The 23530-nt window shown below is 36.6% G+C and overlaps 2 protein-coding genes across 4 annotated transcripts; both read right to left on the minus strand.

Moving 5' to 3' along the window:
* Positions 1-1958: 1958 nt before the first annotated feature.
* Positions 1959-10955, minus strand: tmem168b (transmembrane protein 168b). Its single transcript, XM_067379478.1, has 4 exons — positions 9224-10955; positions 7068-7210; positions 6685-6959; positions 1959-4593 (listed from the first exon to the last, which is right to left on the minus strand). Exons 1-4 carry the CDS (start codon positions 10358-10360, stop codon positions 4046-4048), a joined length of 2103 nt encoding a protein of 700 aa, XP_067235579.1. The 5' UTR covers positions 10361-10955; the 3' UTR covers positions 1959-4045.
* A 1491-nt stretch (positions 10956-12446) lies between these two features.
* On the minus strand, positions 12447-23079 carry bmt2 (base methyltransferase of 25S rRNA 2 homolog). 3 transcript variants are annotated; one of them, XM_067380000.1, is made up of 5 exons: positions 22825-23079; positions 20754-20895; positions 18147-18275; positions 17925-18045; positions 12447-15232 (listed from the first exon to the last, which is right to left on the minus strand). In XM_067380000.1, exons 1-5 carry the CDS (start codon positions 22979-22981, stop codon positions 14603-14605), a joined length of 1179 nt encoding a protein of 392 aa, XP_067236101.1. In that variant the 5' UTR covers positions 22982-23079; the 3' UTR covers positions 12447-14602. The 3 variants fall into 3 exon arrangements, with proteins under 3 accessions (XP_067236101.1, XP_067236104.1, XP_067236103.1); XM_067380003.1 differs by lacking the exon at positions 22825-23079 and adding an exon at positions 22615-22812; XM_067380002.1 differs by lacking the exon at positions 22825-23079 and adding an exon at positions 20992-22414.
* Between the last annotated feature and the right edge of the window lie 451 nt (positions 23080-23530).

Genomic DNA, 23530 nt, shown 5'->3' on the forward strand with positions numbered 1-23530 from the left:
GGCAATGCTCACATCATGTAAATGAAGTCAAATAAACTTTATTTATTTACATATGTCATCAGTGGATCATTGTAAACCTTAATCAAAAGGAACTGAAAATATCTTGCATTGCCGTTTGGTTTGGGAAATTTTGGTTCATGGCTGGAAAGTGCAGTCTAGTAGTATATTTACATTTGACAGCAGTTCGGGGGTGGCAACTGCTTGAATGCTGGGTTCATTATTATTCTTAATGAAAAACACAACAACAAAACAGTACAATGACAAACTTACGGTGGCCCAGTAGTGCACAACACAACGAAATTAAAAAAGCAAACATAAGTTCACAACACAACGGAAATGCTCCCGACCACTAGGGGGCTCTCAGAGCTCGGTAATATTAGTATTCCTTGCCAAAGTTCTATAAAGTCAACAGTCTTACAAAGATATCAATACCATGATTAGTTTTAAGTATGTAAACGTTGTATATCGACATGAAATATTAATTCAAAATCACTTGAGTGCACAATAGCTTCTATTATACCTGTGAATTTGACGCGCTACCACGGCGAATGATGAAGGAAACGTCTAACAATTCCACCAAGTGGTTAAAACGTATTTGTATTCATTAAAATTACTTTTAACATTTAAAAACAGACACGTTCAAATTACAAAGCTTGTCAGTCTTATCAACAGGAAGTAACAAGCTTTGGAATTTGAACATGTCTGTTTTTAAATGTTAAACAAAGTAATTCCCTGTGTCTCAACTAGCTCCCTAGCTTCCTAGGTCGTGAATCAGTATATAATGAAAGTGAATGTGGCTGATACCCTGATCAGTGCCCTGACTACTGAACTAGGGAGCTGATTGAGATACACGGTTTGTAATGAATACAAATTATACGTTTTAACCACTTGGTGGAGTTCTCAGACGTTCCCTTCATCATTCGCAGTCCATCTTTGAAACGCCTCTCGGGCATCCTGGGCATCATGCAATGATCTCTTTGCATGGGGAAACATCAAATTCTCCAAAACTGTTAGCCAACCTTACGATTAAATTTCATATTTGAAATCACCAATGAAATCTAACAACAAACGGCTCATAAATTTAGTTTCTAAACGCTCGAATCATGACAAAAAAAATTGTATTTTTCAGGCTGGATCAAGCTAATGCGCATGCGCAGACCTAAATGCGCGTCTCTTCGGAGGCGCGCGTCTGACTTTTACTGTCAATGGTTTCTCGCTGTTTCTGTGGAAACCTATGGTGGAAACTAGTGATTCTAACGGCCGCTGAAGTGACGCGATGACTTTACCAGTCGGCGATTGGCTTTTATTTAGAAGGCGGGACTTATTCCACCATATTGGGCGTTACACTTTCTCCCATTCAAAACAATACGACTGAGACGTCTTGTGTTATTCTATAGTCTTTGGCGTCAAATCATTCACAGGAATAAATATGAAGCTATTGTGCACTCAAGTGATTTTGAATTCATATTTCATGTCGATATACAATGGTTATATACTGATGAAACTAATCGTGGTATTCATATATCTGCCGACTCTATAAAACATTGGCAAGGAATACTAACAATACCGAGCTCTGAGAGGCCCCTAGTGGTCGGGAGCATTTCCGTTGTGTTGTGGCTTTATTCCGTTGTGTTGTGAACTTGTTTGCTTTTTTAATTTCGTTGTGTTGTGCACTACTGGGCCACTGTACAAACTCACTTAAATAGGCGCTTTTACATTTCGCTTTGAAACCAAATCTTCCGCCATTGTCTTGTCAGTCAAGAGTGAGGTGAAATCTGACTGCTGCTGCTGATCTGTGCTGCGACTCTTGTTCGGCTCATGCTGCATTGAGCAGACATGTTTAGTTTTTAATTGTAGTGTCTGTTCTCTAACTGAACTAAATTATTTTTATTAATATAAAAAAATCTAAATGAAGAATAAAAACAATTCCGTACAAGAGGTTGCAGAAAGAGCAGCTCTTTTATTCATATCAAACTCATTCTCATGTCAGATCTCATACACGCAAACAATCATTGAAATCATCCCAGCTTCTCATTCATTCTTTGTTGAAGTCATTCGCAGGTTTCGTTAAGTCTTAAATCAATCAATAAATATTGCATATTTCACTCTTTTGGTGAGGACTAATCTTACACAAGGCACTTCAGAACATGTTACTTGGACTAGTATAAACACTCAACCCAAACTGTCATGATTAGAACCGTTATAAGTGCTAGCAACATAAAATATTAGTCAAATGAATCAAATATAATTAAATGAGACCAACCAAAGTATACAAAATAATATAAATTGATCAATTTATAAAGGGCAGTAGAAAACCTTGTTTTGTATAAACAAATAAAACAAATACTCTTCTCCAAAAGACAGACTGAATGTGGGTTATAGTGTTAAATGCACACTATGTCCCTTGTATAGATGCCAAATATAAGGCTGTGCTTTGTCTAGTGCAGTTAAGAAGAGGCACTCCATGCTGTGCTGCTGGATCTGTGTACTGATGCTTTACAAACGCTGCATTCAACTGTTCAGTGCTGCTACACTTTTATGAAGCTAATAGGCATGAAAACAAGTAATAATGAGAAGTGATAAAATGGCAGTGGGAGATTAAAAAAAAATACAATAAGCTTAAAGCTGTAACAGCTGAAATGGTTAGTGGGTGCAATGCTGTTATGCCCATCAGTAATGCATATATATGAATATGTAGATCTCATGAAAAGCATCTCCAGGTCAAACTTAACCCCATTAACAAAAGGATATTATAATTTAGCATAAAGAAAATACATTTTAGTATCATTCATTTTTAAATTATTTTCATGAAATTAAGGATAGAAATACTCATTTATACGGAAGAGGATTAGGGCTAAACAATAATAAAAAATAAAATAAAACCATCTCGAGATTAAAGTTGTTAAAATTACGAGAAAAAAAGTCGTAAAATTTAGATAAAAAAGTCGAGAATAAACTCATTAAATTATGAGAAAAGTCATTAAATTACGAGAAAAAATTAGTTAAATTATGAGAACAAATTCGTAATTTAACGAATTTGTTCTCGTATTTTAACAACTTTTTTCTCAATTGAATGAATTTATTCTCAACATTTTATCTCGACTTTTCTTGAAATTTAACAACTTTTTTCTCATAATTTAACAAATTTGTTCTCGTAATTTAACAACTTTTTTCTTGTAATTTAACAAGTTTATTCTCAACATTTTATCTTGACTTTTTTCTTGAAATTTAATGACTTTTTCACGTAATTTAACGAGTTTATTCTCAATATTTTATCTCAACTTTTTTCTCGAAATTTAACAAAGTAATTTAACAACTTTAATCTAGAGATGGTTTTTTTTTTTATTATTACTTGGCCCTAATCCTCTTCCGTACATTTATAATGTAATGTTTTATTTTGTAATAATTCTCATTGCATTTTTTCCTGTAATAATTTTTGTATGTTTAATAATTGTATATAATATAATATCAATTATTTTAAATACATTTTACATTAAAAAATTACATTATGGCAGAGACATTTTTTCATTTATCAGTATTTTTTTTTACTGAAATAACATTTTGTATGGGTTGAATATTTTATATAATATAAAAAATATTTTTAAAATTAAAATAACATAGTAATGACATGGATTTTTATTGTATTTAATCATTTTTCATATTACAATAATTATATTTTTTCAGTACGGTAATGTACTTAATTCATTAAATAATACTTTTAATTAAAAAATTCTTTCTTTATGCAAAATATAATATCTTATGTCTGTCTACCTTTTGATTATGAGGTGATCTATGACCCAGACATTCACGAAAGTCACCCTTGCAGACTGATTTTTGAATTTGTTTAGAAACCAATGTGACATTCTTGTAAGTTAATTTGGCCAATTTTTAGCTATTTTTACATCACAAACACACACATGGAGTCTTTTCACACCTGAGATTTTATAAATTGCTGCGCAGGTCCATACAACTTAAAGCTGCCGTAGGCGAGCGTCACCTAACCATGTCCAGCTGCTTACAGTACCGTAACACTCTCAGTCCTGTTCTACGATTTAACCAGCTTGAAACCTTGTCCCGTATCTAGCACTGCAGGCGGGAACCATGTGAGTTTGATCCTTCGGAGCAGTCGAACAAAGTAGCCGCAAACCCAAAAGAGGTTTAACCCGCCGCACCAGTGGGCGAGCTGAACCACAGGGTAAGTCAAGCGTGGGAAGTACAGTCTCCAGTGCCTGGTGACGTCGCTTTCAGTGGGCAGGTGAAGCTTGTAGTCACTCCAGAGTCTGGAGATGCCGTAGGCAGCTCGGACGGACCGCCCATGATCAGACCACCGAACAATGCTGTCAGGGTTGCAGTTAAAATCGACCCACTGACAGGTGAAGTCCCCGAGCTGAGGCATGTCCTGGACTTCCAGGTCTGTGGGACTAGAGAGCACTGCCCCTTGAACCGCAACATAAAGTCCCTCGATTTTCTGCACCTCCTTCACCCAGGGGAGCGAGTTGTCAGTGTCGAGAATAATGATGAGTCGGGAACAGAATCCAGCGTTCTTCTCCCTCCAGAGCTGCACAATCTCATCTAGACGTAAAACGTCGCCACCTGAAAAAAAAAAAAAAAAAAAAAAAAGGTTTTTAGAAAGGAGCATTTCACTAAATATATGGACTATATTAGCTTATGTATTTATTATATTTACTTTACCTGCGTAAGCTGAGATAGAGTTTTTTTTAATTATAAGCTAATTTATTTAAAGAGACACAATTTTTAAAAAAAAAAAAAAAAAAAAAAAAAAAACATTGTTTAATAGAAAAGAAGAAAAAAGAAGCAATTTTAGGTTTAGTTTTCTCACCCTGCTGTATCGAATACTATTACGCCCCTACTATTACGGAAAAAAACAACCTTAAAATTAAAACATCTGTATATGTAAATATTAGAATCAGAATAAATTAAAGGTATTACAGCAAATATAACCATGATGTATAAAAACTTTGCAATTTAAAAATATGATTTTATTTTTCATTTTTCCCCCTGTTACGGTAATGACAAATGAAGAAAATTAGTTTAATTAAAAAAAAGGTGTCACAATGCAAAAAACAAAACAAAAAATCCTAAAGGTCCTAAACAAAAATATATATAAAAAATATATATATAAAATATATATATATATATATATATATATATATATTTGATTAGATTTTTTGTTTAGGACCTTTAGGATTTTTTTTTTTGTTTTTTGCATTGTGACACCTTTTTTTAATTAAACTAATTTTCTTCATTTGTCATTACCGTAACAGGGGGAAAAATGAAAAATAAAATCATATTTTTAAATTGCAAAGTTTTTATACATCATGGTTATATTTGCTGTAATACCTTTAATTTATTCTGATTCTAATATTTACATATACAGATGTTTTAATTTTAAGGTTGTTTTTTTCCTCACATATCCTCAGTTATTTTCATTACTATAATACAGTACCTTTAAAAAATAGGTTAATGTTAGTGATTTTTTAATTAAAATTAGCATAAATTAAAGGTGCCGTAGAACGTCTCAAAATACCCCATAGATTTTTTTTTATTAATTTTTTTAACTGCCTATTTTGGGGCATCATTAACTATGCGCCGATTCAGGCTGCGGCCCCTTTAAATCTCATGCTCCCTGCCCCCCCAAGCTCTCGACTATAAGTGCAGTTATACAGTGCATAAACAAAGTTCACACAGCTAATATAACCCTCAAAATGGATCTTTACAAATTGTTCATCATGCATACTGCATGCATGTGTCGGATCATGTGAGTATAGTATTTATTAGGATGTTTACATTTGATTCTGAATGAGTTTGAGGCTATGCTCCATGGCTAAAGCTAACATTACACACTGTTGGAGAGATTTATAAAGAATGAAGTTGTGTTTATGAATTATACAGACTGCAAGTGTTTAATAATGAAAATAGCGACGGCTCTTGTCTCTGTGAATACAGTAAGAAACGATGGTAACTTTAACCACATTTAATAGTACATTAGCAACATGCTAATGAAACATTTAGAAAGACAATTTACAAATATCACTAAAAATATCATGATATCATGGATCATGTCAGTTATTATTGCTCCATCTGCCATTTTTCGCTGTTGTTCTTGCTTGCTTACCTAGTCTGATGATTCAGCTGTGCACAGATCCAGACGTTAATACTGGCTGCCCTTGTCTAATGCCTTGAACATGAGCTGGCATATGCAAATATTGGGGGCGTACATATTAATGATCCCGACTGTTACGTAACAGTCGGTGTTATGTTGAGATACGCCTGTTCTTCGGATAAATGAGATTTATAAAAGGAGGAGGAAACAATGGTGTTTGAGACTCACTGTATGTCATTTCCATGTACTGAACTCTTGTTATTCAACTATGCCGAAGTAAATTCAATTTTTGATTCTAAGGCACCTTTAAAGGCATTAAAATAAAATATCACCATCATTTTAAAAATACACTATTACTAAACTGAAAATAAATGCATTACAGTAATAAGAATTGAAGGAAAATGCATTAGAAAAAATGTTTAAATGTTAAATGGTCAAAATGAGATTCCATTTTCTAAAAACAAAATAAAATCCCTCATTTCTTTTTACGATTACAGCGGAGTATTCTTGAGTCAGAACTTGTGAGATTCACCCAGTTGTGAATGTAATGATTCTCCCACCTGCTAGAGCCCACTCTCCACTGCGGTGGGTGTGTCCACTATAATAGAGCACGTAGGTGTCGTGTCGTGGGCCGTCAGCTGTGTGCGCCTCCATGAATATGCGGAGCTTGGCTTGCAGGGCTTCTAGACTCAAGCCGCTCGTGGAATAATCACAACCGTAGGTCTCGATCATGTGATGAGAGAAGAAGCGTTGCACGTTGTTAAGCATCCCAGTGGATCGCAAGTTGAGCTCCTGCACATGCGCTGGGGGCAGGAGGGTGGGCTGACCATCTGGGCTGAGAGAAAAAGAGAGGATGAGGTGAAACACTGACCCTCTGCAAGTTACGGAGTAATCAAGTACCACAAGTATTTGAGTTACTGAGATGTGTTTATGTAACCAGTACCTGCAATAGTTGGTAGGAATCACCACAGCATAACCGACACAGGTTCCGCCAAGACTGTTTCCCAGTTCATAGAAGAGGCCGTGGGCTAGTGATTCAAGAGGCAGGACCAGCAGAAACAAGGCAATGAACAGACTGTTGGATGGCTGTAGGAAAAAAAAAAAAGTACATTTAAGACTACCAAGGAAAATAAACATTTTAACCAAGCAAATTTTTTAAATATTTGCAGTATGGCGCTCTAAGAGCCATTGAATATAAGCCTGAATGTCTACTGAAATGGGTCAAAGGTCATTTTTGTCTACATCTATTAATTTATTTTTTAAAAATGCAATACAGATCACAAGTTTGAGGTCAGGAAGATTTAAAAAAAAAAAAAAAAAAAAAAAGAAATCAATACTTTTATTCAACAATGATGCATAAAATTGTTTAAAAGTCATTATTTATTATAAGACTCCTATTTCCAGCACAACCGTTTTCAACATTGATAATAATAGTAATACAAAATGTTTCTTGAGCAGGAAATCAACATATTACAATTTCTGAAGGATGATGTGACATGTTATTTTAAATAACGTCACATGATTTTTTTAACAGTTATTTTAAATTGTAACAATTTAACAATTTTGACTGTATTTTCTCTCAAATAAATGCAGCATTGGTAAGAACAACAGACTTTTTGCAAAAATCATGAAAATCATTCCGACCCAAATCTTTTAAACGTTAGTGTACATTAAAATTGCAATTCATACATGCAATAAATACATGAATACATCTCTTTTAAGATGAGCTTAATCTTTAAAAGGATTAAATTCTTAAAAAATTAAAAAGTAGTTTTGCAAAATCATTTATTTCTTAGAAATAAAATATATATATTTAACAAAATTGCATTATCACTTATTAATAACTGAAAAACAGTTGTCTGCAAAATCAAAGTCATGCATTGAAATTAACATGACCCCCAACCTTAAAACAGGAAATGATTTCATTCGACTATAATGACTTGTAGACCTTTTTAATAGGTGGTTTGTAAAACATCATGTGGTGCGACTTCCAAAAAGAATGTATATTAATTTATAAATAATGATATTTGTAAAAAATAATAATGATAAATTATAATTAATAAATAAAAATACTATGTACACTACCAGTCAAAAGTTTGGAAACATTACTATTTTTAATGTTTTTGAACAAAGTCTCTTATGCTCATTAAGGCTGCATTTATTTCATGATAAATACAGAAAAAAACAATAATATTGTGAAATATTATTACAATTTAAAATTATGCTTTTCTATTTTAATATACTTTAAAATATTATTTATTTTCGTGATGCAAATCTGAATTTTCAGCATCATTACTCCAGACTTCAGTGTCACATGATCCTTCAGAAATCAGTCTAATATCCAGATTTATTATCAATGTTGGAAACAGTTGTGCTGCTTAATATTATTTTATAACCTGTGATACTTTTTCAGGATTCTTTGATGAATAAAAAGTTTAAAAATATCAGCATTTATTTAAAATAAAAAACTTTTGTAACAATATACACTACTGTTCAAAAGTTTGAGGTCAGTAATTTTGTTTCTTTATTTTTTGTGAAAGAAATTAATGCTTTTATTCAGCACAGATGTGTTAAATTGATAAAAAGTGATAGTAAAGATTTATATTGTTTGAAAAGATTTATATTTTGAATAAATGCTGTTCTTTTTAACCTTTTATTCATCAGTGATTCCTGAAAAAAAGTATCACAGGTTCCAAAAAAGTATTTACAACATTGATAATAACTGAGTATCAAATCAGCATATTAGAATGATTTCTGAAGGATCATGTGACTCTGAAGACTGGAATAATGATGCTGGAAATTCAGCTTTGCATCACAGGAATAAATTATATTTTAAAGTATATTAAAATAGAAAACCACAAATTTAACATAAATTGTAATAATATTTCACAATATTATAGTTTTTTCTGTATTTATTATTAAATAAATGCAGCCTTAATGATCATATTAGAGACTTTGTTCAAAAACATTAAAAATAGTAACTGGTATTGTACCTTAAAATATTTTTTGGAAGGAAACATGTTATCATCATGAATACAAGAACTAATTTCTAAGAACTTGGCACATACATTTTTGAAAGATTTTCACGGCAAATATTACCTGCCAACCAAGAGCCCCGAGTACGATGGTGGACATCAGGCTGAAGAACACCAGGCGTTTTGAGATTAGGCAGAAGTGTCGCATCCCCTTAGACGCCATGACCCTGTCCAGTTCTCCAGCCTCTGATACCTGCGCCATGCACATCCTCTGACAGTCACTCAGCTTACTGTGAAAACCCCACAGAGTGACGAGGAAAACCAGGTGGCAGATGATCCAAAAAATAGTGGATGCTGAGAGACCCGGGATGAGCAGGTACCACCGATCCAGGTCTCTCATCTTCAGAGCGGCCACGACCAGGAACGTCACCTCCACGACAACCAGAGGAAGAAGTGTTAAGTGTCTCCACAGGCCTCTTCTCGATAAGAGTGGTGACCAGCGTTCGGTGACTGAAAGTCCGCTGAAGTAGACATCCAGGAATGGGTCGCAGACGAGGCGGCTGAAGAAGCAAGACAAGGCGAAGGGGTTGGTGAACATTCCTAAAGACTCCTGGAAGAAGAATGCAGCCATCCCACAGAAGCAGGTCAGGTTTAGGAAGGCCAAGAAGGACTTCATGCGCAAGTCCACGATTACAGCGGCCAAAGCGAGGGTCAGGACTACAAGGCTTATGGATTTCTGGCCGACCAAGGTCGTGCTGGCCACAGCGAAGCCTGTGAGCTCCAGAGCTTCCCTTGAGGTGAGAAAAGCGGGTTGATGTCGAGTATAACCGCACATTCTTTCAACCAAAGCCCAAAAGATTCGTATAACCATGCTTGCTATTAACATACAGTTGGCCACCTGTTCCTTGACATCGAGCTCTTTGGACGGGACACTGATGAAGCACAGCAAACCCAGAAGGAAACCAAACCACAGATGCAACAGAAAGAGGCTGACACTCTCCATGCCGAAATAATAGTGGAGAATGCAGGCAATCCCAAGAACAAAGAGGCCCAAAATAAAAATGACCAAGATGATAGTGTCGGCAGTTTTCTCCCATTGTACGTAAATCCCCAGGCAAATGGCCACCAGGGAGTTCAGGCTGGACAGGTAACCGAGGTAACGGATGGAGGACCATGTGTTGACCCCTTTGTTGGCTTCGTCCAGGCGGGTCATCGCAGCATAAAGGAAGTGGCTCAAGCAATACTTGAGCAGCTTGCACATCGCTGCAGAGTTAAAACTCGCACAACAGAAAAATTAGCGTCGCGAGTGACGTAAGTTATACGTCACAAAAGGAAAAAATATTCGCAGCATAACCGTTCAGCAAAAAGGATGCAAGAACATCATTTTGTGGTGTGGATTTGAGGTACTAAATAGTTTCTCGAGACATTTTAGTGCAAAAGTCAGAGTAAACATCTATAATGAAACAGTGGATTGTCAATATCCACCTGTTACTGCTGAATGAACCGAGCTATTCACTCAAAGTCATGTTATAATGGCTAAAACGAAGCCGTGAAATAAGTGTGAAAATGTTAAACTCGTCGAAAGTTGTAAAATAAAATAAATACAAGAGCTGAAGAGTTTTAGTGTGCTGTCAGTCTGATTTAGCCTTGCAGATTGCAGTCTGTTAGCCGGCATCAGAAAGTTGACTGAATGTGTTGTTTCTCTTCACGAGGAGAGTAACATCGATTAAACCAAAGTTAAAGAAATACGCCAGCAGATATGCAAATCATTGGTTATTGCCGTTTACAGAAAAACAAGTGAAACTGGACATTTGTCGCATAATATCCCCGTACCAGCGTCTAAACTTCACTCGGAGTCCGCCATATTTGCACATCGGTTTTAAGCCGCTACGGAATTCCTGAAGGGACAAAAGCGTCCATTCAACCTCTCAGTGAAACGGGGGTGATTGAAATTAAATTATTTTATGTAAGCCTACTTCATTAATATTTATGGGGAAAATAATGCTTTTACAATTTTGAAAATACTGGAAAATCTGTACTCATGTATGAATTAGCCTACTGAATCCCTTATAAGAAGCTTTTATTTATATATTATTTATTATATAATTTATTATTATATAATATTATAATATATTATTATATTTTATTTTATTTATATATTTTATTTATATTTAAATATTATATATATATATATTATATAAACCATTACTGTTCAGTGTCACATGACCCTTCAGAAATCATCCTAGTATGCTGATTTGGTGCTTAAGAAACATTATTATTATTATTTATGTTGAAATTAGTTGCGCTGCTTAATATTTCTCTGGAAAATGTGGTACTTTTCAGGACTCTACTGCCACTTTTGATCAATTTAATGTATCTTTCCAGAGTAAAACTATTCATTTCTCTTTTTTTAAAAAACAAACATTTGAACAGTATAGTGTATCTTATTTGATAGTGACAAATGGAATTTTGAGAACTGATATTTATAATGTATTCTGTCAGATTTAAAGGGTTAGTTCACCCCAAAATGAAAATAATGTCATTTATTTCTCACCCTCATGTCGTTCCACACCCGTAAGACCTTCGTTCATCTTAGGAACACAAATTAAGATATTTTTGATGAAATCTGATGGCTCAGTGAGGCCTTCATAGGGAAAAATGACATGACATTTCCTCTCTCAAGATCCATTAATGTACTAAAAACGTATTTAAATCAGTTCATGTGAGTACAGTGGTGCAATATTAATATTATAAAGTGACGAGAATATTTTTGGTGCGCCAAAAAAACAAAATAACTTATTTAGTGATGGCCGATTTCAAAACACTGCTTCAGGAAGCTTCGGAGCATAAATGAATCAGTGTATCGAATCATGATTCAGATCTCGCGTCAAACCGCCAACCTGCTGAAATCACGTGACTTTGGCACTCCGAACCGCTGATTCGACACAAAAGATTCATAACGCTCCGAAGCTTCCTGAAGCAGTGTTTTGAAATCGGCCATCACTAAATAAGTTATTTTGGTTTTTTTTGGTGCACCAAAAATATTCTCGTCGCTTTATAATAGTAATATTGAACCACTGTAGTCACATGAACTGATTTAAATATGTTTTTAGTACATTAATGGATCTTGAGAGAGGAAATGTCATTGCTGGCTATGACTGAGCCATCGTATTTTTACAAAAATATCTTAATTTGTGTTCCGAAGATGAACGAAGGTCTTACGGGTGTGGAACGACATGGGGTGAGTAATTAATTACATTATTTTAATTTTTGGGTGAACTAGCCATTTAATTGCATATCATATGTGAATAGCTGTAAAGTATTTAAAGCAAATGAAAGACCAGAGAGAAGGCAACAAAAACCTTTATTTATAAAAGATGAATGACAATAGTTCTCACAAACAGCCTGTTCCAGTGGCAGTCAACCATTATAACACTGATAAAGAAAATCAATCATGCAAACAGTGGATTAAAGCCAGGGGAAGACAAATATATTTGATATGTGAATGTTTGACCACACCACCAAGTAAACATTATAATACAAACCTTTTTTTTTTTTAATGGTTTTAAAACATTTTTTCTTCGATTTATAAATCGAGTACAGACTAAAGAATGCATTTAGATGCTATTGCTAATAGGGCAGTATTTTTTTAGAAATTTAGCCAAGAGCTGGTTAATTTGCTGAAAGTATGTATTGTGACTGCTTATTGTGGGAGAGAAATGAGCTTACTTTCAAATGACAATCAGTAGCCTGTTCTTGCATCCATTCTATATAATCACAAATGCAAAAATACAATTTGGGTTTGAAGGCACCTTGAGGAGGATTTTTTTTTTTTCCTGATACCCTGAAAGATCACATACTGAATTCTTTCAAATCTTTCCACATTTATATTTGGCACCCCTACAACTCATTTAAAGTGCCCAACACCAAAACCTCACATAGATACTTCAACAGAACCCCAATGTACATCTCACACACCGCATATTCTCACGTCATCAGGTTTCCCATCGGTAACCACGTTAATACAATACAAAACAGTGCCTAACATCAGTTACTCAATATAACTGCCAGGTTACAGTGATATGGGGCGTTTTTGACCGTTTATGATTATGAAGGTATTGCTATTCTAATGAAGTGCTGATGCCAATCTCGATAGTTTGCCAACCCCACGTAGGGTGTTATCGAAAACGTGCAAATATGTGCTTGGACATTTAATATAGTGTTTTTAAGAACCTGGAGTGAATTTAAAAACCTGCAAATTCTGCAATTACACAAACATAGGAGCTAAAAACGTACAGTGATACGCGACAATCTTTTGATTCTTTGTGAAAAATTTGGCTTTCCAAACTTTTGTACCTTAAAAGTTATATTTCATAATTGAAAGCGGGAAGCTAAAATAATATACTGAAGAACTCAATTCGATTAACACCAGATAACAATACATTAAGTAGATTTAGAGCAACAGAAGGTTTCGAGAGTAAACAGTCAAGAGTAAACAATCAAAGTCACATTATGGCAAAATGCACAGAAATCTAACCTGCTCCACACTACATACTACTGACTAGTAATTGGATAGTACTGGTTATAATAGCGGTTTGATCGTAAGATTAGAAACATGTTACCACACAATACATGCATCCAATCTGGTCACCTGTAAGATTGTTTGTTCTGAAAAACTACGACTACTTCGCATGATTTGTACCTTGTTGAAGCGAGAAATCCACATTCACAGTTACAATGTCACATAACCAAACACGCACAAGTTCTGCAAACACTTAAAATGCTACAAATATCATTGATAAAGGCTATTCCAAAACAGATGGCTGAAATCTCCATCCAAAATGTCCAGTGGAAACTTGCTGATAATCAAACGATTAAGGCTTAGTTCACAAATTTGGTCGTTATTTACGCGCCATCGCGTTTTTCCAAAACTGTAAGACTTTCATTACTTTAATGTTGAAGAACCGTTTTTTTGTCTTTACAATAAAAGTCAATGGGGTCCAAATCAAAATGGACTTTCACTGTGTGGACAAAATAACACCGAGGCATTTTTCTAAATATCTGTGTTTAAGAGAGTTTGGAACAACATGAGGGTGAGTAAATGATGACCGTATGTTCATTTTTGGCGGATCGAAGATTAACACAATATAGTAACTCCAGCCAAAAGGTTCGACACAATGATAACTACGCCTAAGTTGTAACTTATGCTAGTCTGAAAAGGTTTGTCCAGTTGAGTCATTCTGAATGAGAAAACATCCAAAGTGGGTGAGCTGATATCACATAGCTGCTTCTGTTACAAAACCACATCACTTCCATTTCTTAGTTTAGTGTCTATATTTGTGTCTTGCACGCTCTTAAAAACCAACACCCACTTAAACGTCCTCATTCACTCTGTGCAAACTTTTTGCTGCTTAAAAAGGGGTCGAGTACACAAACGCAGCAGAGCAATTTTGGCAGCACACGACGGTAGGGTACTAAATATCAAGAGGGGCCGTAAACAAATTCAGCTCTGCAGCAAAATGGGGTCTTCCATCTCGTGGAAGGGCGCCGAGCTGCTCTGGCTCTCGCCCGAGTCCGAATCGTACGGCGTGTCCGGCAATTCCGCGAAGCTGCACGCCAACTGGTCGTCCTCGAAATCAGAGCGTGGCAGCTCATAGCAATCTGTGAACCCCTCCTCGTCGAGCGTGTTAAAGTCCTGCGGGATGTAAAGCATCTCCGGGTAGTTGCGGCTGACCAGGTCGCTGCTAGTGGTGGGCGACACCTTGCGGAAAGCAATCAGGTGCATGTGGGAGAACTTGACATACTTGTAGCGCTTGAAGCCCAGAGACTCCACTGCAACTCGCCAGCTGCGCATCATAAGCGCGTGCCGGCCCTGGTGGGAGGAGTCAGGGGTGATGATGAGGAGGAGGCCGTTCAGGGTCAGAAGTTCATGTGCTTTCTTGCAGCAGAGCCAGCGCTGATAGGGTGAAGGGAAGTAGGAGAGAAGCAGGGAGAAGACCACCACGTGAAATAGCTGGGCAGGTAAAGCGTCGATGGGGCCACGCAGCTGCCGCAGGAAGGCATCCAAGGCGTCGCTGGCCAGCTGCAGAGGCTGCTGCAGCTGCAGGTTCAGAAAGTCGCATTTGTAGACACTCTGTAGCCATAAAAAAAGGACAAATGGACAAGGAGAATCAGAACATTTAGCTTCACTCTACAGGACAAGTCAAATTAGTACAAGGGTCAATGACAAAAAAAAGTGTCCGAGATAAAGAATTTTAAAAAATCTTTTACAAATGTAGTAAACAGTAAGTTTTTAAAGGGTTAGTTCACCCAAAAATGAAAATTCTGTCATTTATATCTCACCCTCATGTCGTTCCACACCCGTAAGACCTTCGTTAATCTTTGGAACACAAATTAAGATATTTTAGTTGAAATCCGATGGCTCCGTGAGGCCTCCATAGGGAGCATAGGGGATGTCTCAAGATCCATAAAGCTACTAAAAACATATTTCAATCAGTTCATGTGAGTACAGTGGTTCAATATTAATATTATAAAGTGACGAGAATACTTTTGGTGCACCAAAAAACAAAATAACGACTTATTTAGTGATGGCTGATTTCAAAACACTGCTTCTGGAAGATTCGGATCATAAATGAATCAATGTATCGAATCATGAATCGGATCGCGAGTCAAACCGCCAAACTGCTGAAATCACGTGACTTTGGCGCTCCGAACTGCAGATTCGACACATAGATTCACATTGCTCCGATGCTTCCTGAAGCAGTGTTTTGAAATCGGCCATCACTAAATAAGTCGTTATTTAGTTTTTTTGGTGCACCAAAAATATTCTCGTCGCTTTATAATATTAATATTGAACCACTGTACTCACATGAACTGATTTAAATGTTTTTAGTACCTTTATGGATCTTGAGAGAGGAAGTGACATTGCTCCCTATGGAGGCCTCACAGAGCCATCAGATTTCAACAAAAATATCTTAATTTGTATTCCGAAGATTAACGAAGGTCTTACGGGTGTGGAACGACATGAGGGTGAGATATAAATGACAGAATTTTAATTTTTGGGTGAACTAACCCTTTAAGGCCCGTTCACACCAAAAACTATAACTATAAAGATAACGTTAAAGATAAAATCGTTCTAAATAAAAAATATAGCACCGTCCACACCACAGCTATAATGATAGAGAGAAACGATATCGTTGGGATCACTTTCAGAATGATTTTTTCTAGCTGTTGAATGATAAAACACTGACAACCAATCAGAATCCAATCTAATTTAAGGGCTCGTGCATTTAAAATGGAGAAGTTAATCGCCGAGGACCTTTTTAACAAGTCAACCACCCTATTTCAAGCTGCTGTCCGTGATTTTTGGCCCTCTAGCGGTTAATAAACAGAACTGCACGCATCTTGCGGAGGAACATTCTAGCCGGAGCTACTTTTCTCCGTGTATGTCTATGGCGAGTCACGCAGTTACTGTGATACTCTGCGGCGAGTCCTACCAGTCCGGTCTGAAATAGTCAGAATATAAACACTTATTGTAAGTGTACCATGATGATTCAGGATAAGACAAAAACACGGTTTGGAAAATTGATTCATGTTGTATATTCTCATCATATAATTTTGTACATTTTTAACACAAAAAAAGTTTGACAATCGGTCATAACCTCAGAATAAATGGTGATAAGTATTAACAGATGAGATCATTATGCCAGGCTAGCAAACGGTGTAAAATAAAATTATCTCAGGTATCCAGCGCTAGTTTCGACAACACTGTCTTGCTTCCTTTGAAGCTGCAGTGAAAAAGACTAGGCCTTATTTTTATTCCACTATATTGACTTTGTCAGCTAAATTCACTGTTAGATTAGATCGATTACACTAGCTATTCACTCGAAACACAGCATGCTGAGGACATCTGCTGGTCAAAGCGGTGTAAATGCAAGAACAATGTTGTACACACTTTGAAACCGCAGCGCGTTATCATTCATTGGTGTGGAAGCAAATATAGTTATCGTTATAGTTATTTTTATAATTATCGTTCTTGGTGTGAACAGGCCTTTAGTAATGTACTCTTTAAAAAAAGACTAATTCCAGACAGTAAACTGATGCCCTGTTCTATTTCTGACATACTTAAGGCTCGTGCTACTTCTGATATGAAGAACAAATAGTGTAGACACGGTGTAAGAAAACAACATAATTTAACCAATAAGTTAATCACTAAAAAAAACTTTAGATTCCATATTTCATTTGATGAGAAAACTGCTGTGTTAGACAGACGTAACATCTGTCAAATAGGCCTCATTCATTAAACTTTTGTAAATATATGATTAAATTCAGAGTAATTTTGCACATAAAACTGACCTTCCTGAAAAGTCACAATTAGCATAATTCCCATCTATGAATTACAACTACGTAAATTACATGTCTAGAAATGCTGTGGAATCTTCTGGACTCCGTTCTCAGGTTTGGCTCCAGTATATTGTATAAATGCAAAAGAGACCAATATGCCGGACAATAAATATTCACTTAACATGTGTTCACCATAGCGTATTTAGCCAGCTGAAAAAATGCCTGGAGCTCCTCTGAAAATGATCAGCTGGGGGCACTTGAGAGTACTTTGGAGGCGCAGTGTTTTCCCAGCTGAGACGCACCATTTACACGTGGTAGGGAGCATGTTAAAAATACAAACATTTTCAGGAATCCGAACATTTACGTCATAACGACTTTACTAACAATTTACACAAAAATTTGTTCTCTGCGTGTTTCATGACCATTCAAATAAAAAAATAAAAAATTGTCTATAATCTCATATTACTTCAAGGAACACAAACCTCTACTGCTGGCACAATGTCGATACCAACAGTCAGAAACTCATCAAACTTCAGGAAAGGATTGAAACAGCTGCCCACATCCAACAGTCGTATCCTCCCAAGCTGGAACGTTGAGCGGTTACTAAGCATAAATAAAAAGCTGATTTAGTCAATAAACTCATTTGCCATGTGGAAAATCCTAGTGTTTGTGGATTTGCAATAAAAAAGGTCATTCTAGAGCACCTTGGAGAGGACGATTGTGGTAGAGCGTTTGCAGATGTGTTATTTCCAGCTGCTGCAAGCTTAGAGCTCTTCTCATCCTTCTCCAACACTCGCCTCATCCCTCCATCCTGGAAGTACTCCTGACAAACACTGTGGCAAGAGAGATTTAACAACAATAGGGCTTTTCACAATGTAATTAAAGGGATAGTTCACCCAAAAATGAAAATGTGATGTTTATCTGCTCAATCCCAGGGCATCCAAGATGTAGGTGACTTTGTTTCCTCAGTAGAACATAAATGATGATTTTTAACTCCATCCATTGCGGTCTGTCAGTCATATAATGTGGGTCAATGGGAACTTCGTTAAACCCATTTACATTTACATTTACATTTATGCATTTGGCAGACGCTTTTATCCAAAGCGACTTACATTGCATTATACTATACATTTGTATAACCCTGCGGCTCGTGATGACACATTGATATCCTATGACACGAAACGGAAACCGAACAGTATTTATATGATTTTTTACCTCTAATACACCACTATGTCCAACAGCCTTGAGCATCCGGTGTGTGAGGTCTGAATGCACTCAGTGACATATACACACAAGACATCACATCCGGCATCAAAGCATGTTTTCAGACCTCACCAACCTAATGCTCAAGGCAGTTGGACACTATTAAAGGTAAAAAATTATATAAATACTGTTCGGTTTCTCACACAAACCGATCGTTTCGTGTCTTAGGACATCAATGTGTCGTCAAGAGCCGCAAGGTTTAATTTGGATTTGTCTGTGCATGATTTTTAACTCTTATACATGGAATTCCCATTGACACGCATTATTTGACTGACAGACGGCAACGGTTGGAGTTAAAAATCATCATTTGTGTTCGACTGAAGAAACAAAGTCACCTACATCTTGGATGCCCTGGGGGTAAGCAGATAAACATCAAATTTTCATTTTTGTGTGAACTATCCCTTTAACTCTGGGTTATCATTGTTCTAAACCTCACTTTTAACCCCGTGTAAAGGAAAGTTTCACACCTGTAATTTAGAAGTGGGGTTAGCGCCGCTTTTTACCCATGGTTATGATGCTTTTGCTTTTGATGGTGTTAACCCGGCATTGCGGTGCCAAATGTGTACAGTGTGAAACGATGCAGTGTTAGGGGACGCTCAAATGTCGTGTCTAAAAATGTTGTTACAAAAAAGGGTGACGCGATTGCTTGGTTCTTGTCACATGACCTGCGGTGCACTTGCGGCATTCTAAGTTGAGGCGCTCTATTGTGAGCGCACTTGTTGTCTTTTAAATCTACATTTAAAATAACAAACTTGAGCGAGCAAAAGATGTGACGTGTGAACAGCCACTTAGAATGTTACAACTAGACGCTTAGTAACCGACAACCAATCGCATGCCTCATATTTTCATGCTTTGGAAAGTCACGGAAACACTGCTTGTTGAATAAACAGTCGTTTTGGCTTTTGATGGGAAAAATGTCAAATGGTGATGGAAAACATGTTAATTGTAGTGGAGACAGTTTCAATCTTACCTTTATAGTAGGAAAAGTCCATTCTGAATAAAACTTGATAGCCAAGCCATGCTAGCCATGCTTTCTTCTTTCTGATGACCACAATCAGTTATATTAATAAATATCCTGACGCGTCCAAGCTTTATAACAGCAGTGAATGGGACAAACGAGTATAAAAGTGTATGCGTCCATCATAAATGTACTCAACGCTGCTCCAGAGGTTTAATAAAGGCCTTCTGAAGTGAAGCACTGCGTTTGTGTAAGAAAAATATCCAGATTTAACAAGTTATGAAGTAAAATATCTAGCTTCCGCCAGACCACCCTCTGTATTCAACTTCTGAAGAAAGTGTAACATCTCTCGCATTTCAAAATGCTTACGCTACGTCCTACACCTTCCGTATTCAACTTACGAAAAAAGTAAGTGATGCAACGTCAGTTATGCTTTCTTCCTAAGTTGAATATGGAAGGCATAGGACGTAGTGAAGATATGGAAGATGTTTTACTTTATAACTTGTTAAATATAGATATTTTTCTTACACAAACGCATCGCTTCACTTCAGTAGGCCTTTATTAACCCCCGGAGCCGTGTGGAGTACGTTTATGATGGATGGAGTCACTTTCTTGAGCTTCAAACTCATTGGTCCTGTTCACTGCCATTATAGAGCTTGGACGCGTCAGGATATTTATTAATATAACTCCGACTGTGTTCATCAGAAAGAAGAAAGTCATATACACCTAGGATGGATTGGGTAATTTTCATTTTAAAGTGAACTAATTCTTTAAACCGGGACTAAGAATGGACCAAATGGTTAATGCCTTTGGCTTGCTTAGTTGGGGACACTTGACATTTGATATTCAACAGTATTCTTGACATTTATTCAACAGTGCTTCTGATCTGCCTGCATTGACACTATTCTTTAAGAGCTGCTGTGCAGCCAGAATTGATGTACCAGTTATCACTGTAAAGCTGCTTTGACACAATCTGCATTGTAAAAAGCGCTATATAAATAAAGGTGACTTGACCATCTCAAATGTGGAAAGCCCTAAAAAGTACCAAATCGGTTTCTCAACATAAAACATTGACCATCGACGGTCTTACCTGCGGCACCACTCGATGCGTCCCTCGCCCTCGCATTTCTTCGCCCAGTGGTTGTCGGCCAGGTTCTTCATGGCCATGGCATACTCGCTGAGAGTCTGCTCGTCTTCACAATGCTCACGCCATATTTTCTCGAAATCTCCCACTGCATTCATAGAGACAAAACCGAGGAGTGTACCGTCACGCCACATGATTGATCATTCTGCACAGCATAACTAGTGAGCATTCTTACAAATCCTACTTTCTGGAGTCAGCTGATGTACGTGGTTTCTCTAATCTATCAAACGGCTCGCAAACCACCATCCGGTTTCTTCAACAACTCGGTGAAACTCCATCGCCAAGCTCAAAAGTACTGTATCATCAAAGTGTTTGTGCTGATTCACACACAGTTCAAAAACTTGCTGATACTGTCGATGACACCAGAAGGCAACCACTACCCTAAAAGACTGCTTTGGAGGGAAAGAACTGGCAAAAAGTGAGCTGTCCCATGACAGAGTGGAAAATACAGGCCTTATCAGATTTACAGAGAAGGGAAGAGGCTGCAGTGTTGTTACATATGAATACTGCTGTACAATGCCAAGAAGACCAGATCACGCCTTCCTTATTAACCCATCACGGGGTCTAGTGAATAGACTACTGTGTGTGGGATTTATAGCGCTACTCATCGCTCTCGGGGGAAACCGAGGAAGATTCGATACAGAACCAGGAGAAACTCAACAACACATTTAAAGTCAGTATAAACATGGTGGCACGTTACATTAGGTTTTGCTTCATGTGGAACTGATTGCAGGCAAAAATATAACATTTCATAATCTCATCCTACTCTCTACTAAAGACAGACTATTTGACTTTTCAATACATTTCTCAAAATAATATTTTTCACAAAAATATGCATTAGTTTTTAGGGAGCGAGCCTTGACTAGAAAACAAATTAAAAACACAAATTAGGTACAAAATATGACCTGAAAGATGCCTTTTTTAAAAGTTTTTGGATTTCATTTTTCATTGTCAGTGATTGGAGGTGCTTAACCTAGTTCATTTTTTCAATTTTCAATTTCATTTTTGGGTGAACCATCGCTTTACTCTTCAGAAAACCTCTTGAGAGGTCAAACTACATATTATTCATTTAATTTTCTGTTTGTTTTCTAAAGGTTGTCATTTTTACAAACGTGTTACAGAAACGTTGAGGTCAAAAATATGTTTAAAGTGTGATTTAAAACACTCTGTGAATTGAAATTGTCTTGCAATAAACATTAAGTAACAAAAAAGTGTTGCAAATTTATGCATGTCAACTGAGAGGAAAAGCTAGATTTGGCAATTAAAAAAAAATCCAAATGACACATACTCATAACAACAGTGACATTGTCGACACTGAAACTGTGATTCATTTATACTTATGAAGCCTTCCCCAGCAGATAGACACATTAAAAATAGGCCAAGTGTCCATTATGTATCATAGGTGTATTAAATCTTAATAAAAAATAAATTAATATAAATTAAATTAAAGCTTTTAGAGAGGCATACTCACCTGTACATGATCAAAAAAACATAATTCAGAGGAATTATGCAAATAAATTATTGTTTTATTGCCTTTTTCTCCCCGAAGGACCATTAAAATTTGTTTATGTATTCAAACACAGTCATCATATCAATGAAGGGCAAAACAGGAACAGATGAACGACCCTTATACACAAGTTTGCTGACTAGTCTAACGTCGTGCTGCAGACAGACAGACACACAGACAGGGGCTGTTTCAATACCTAATGTGCTGCTGCCTACCCAAACAGTATCATTTACGGGCGTTCAGAACGTTTTATTCGAATGTTATTCAAAACGCTGTCTATGTATGTAACAGTTAGCTCACCAGGTTTTTTCAGCCACAGCCAAAAACGAGCCAAGTATAAAATCAGTTCATGTCAACAGGGATGCAACATAAGTTTAAAACAAAATAACGTTTTTGCTCTCGAAGCGTCACGGTTGTTATCCAGGCGTTTAAACATCCGCATCTCTGAACAGGCCAGACTACAGAGACTGATCAAGGCTAGGCTACACAGCTACGTATGTCAGCCAATACCTTCAATGTATTTCCTGCGGAGTTTTCGGTGCACGCTCTTCACCACCCCCGACAGCTTCTCCTGCTCCTGCTTCCTGGACTGCAGCTCTGTTGGGACAGAGCCGGGGTGGTAATCGGAGAAATCCGGGTCTGTCTCAACGCTGCTCCGCAGGTCCATAGTACAGCACCACTGAGGCTACCGGCGCACCGGCTCCGTCAGTCCGTCAGCACGCACGCACACGCCGCAACAACGCGCAGCCTGATTGCGCCACTCTGGCGAACGTGACGGAAGTGCACGGCCAATCTGTGAACACTAAACATGAAACGCCTCTGAACTCTGAAAGGTTGATGATTAAGCTTGATCATAAAGTATTGCGTTACATATAATAATAATAATCATAATTGTGGTTATTATGACTATTATTAATATTATTATTATTATTATAACAATAATAATAATTATATTATTATAATTATTTTTTTTAAAGATTTGTATAATATATATATATATATATATATATATATATATATATATATATATATATATATATATATATATATATATATATATTATTATTATTATTATATATTATAAACTATATAAAATCATGCACGTAATGTCACGTAATGATTCCCTGTCTTGTGTTTAAAGGTACAATTTGTGATATTTCTTTCCGCTAGAGGTCGCTAGAAGCTTATTCAAAACAAAGGCGTAGTTTGATGACAT

The sequence above is a fragment of the Chanodichthys erythropterus genome, chromosome 24 (genome assembly GCF_024489055.1).
Source record: "Chanodichthys erythropterus isolate Z2021 chromosome 24, ASM2448905v1, whole genome shotgun sequence".
NCBI lineage: Eukaryota > Metazoa > Chordata > Actinopteri > Cypriniformes > Xenocyprididae > Chanodichthys > Chanodichthys erythropterus.

Excerpts from the sequence above, each read along its gene's own strand:
- tmem168b (XM_067379478.1), bottom strand. The coding sequence starts at position 10,360 with ATGTGCAAGCTGCTCAAGTATTGCTTGAGCCACTTCCTTTATGCTGCG. Across the intron at positions 6,960-7,067 it reads ATTCCTACCAACTATTGCAG|CCCAGATGGTCAGCCCACCC; the intron begins GTACTGGTTACA and ends TTTTTCTCTCAG. Across the intron at positions 4,594-6,684 it reads TGGAGAGTGGGCTCTAGCAG|GTGGCGACGTTTTACGTCTA; the intron begins GTGGGAGAATCA and ends TTTTTTTTTCAG.
- bmt2 (XM_067380000.1), bottom strand. The coding sequence starts at position 22,981 with ATGGACCTGCGGAGCAGCGTTGAGACAGACCCGGATTTCTCCGATTAC. Across the intron at positions 20,896-22,824 it reads CCGCAGGAAATACATTGAAG|TGGGAGATTTCGAGAAAATA; the intron begins GTATTGGCTGAC and ends CTATGAATGCAG. Across the intron at positions 18,046-18,146 it reads CCACAATCGTCCTCTCCAAG|TAACCGCTCAACGTTCCAGC; the intron begins GTGCTCTAGAAT and ends ATTTATGCTTAG.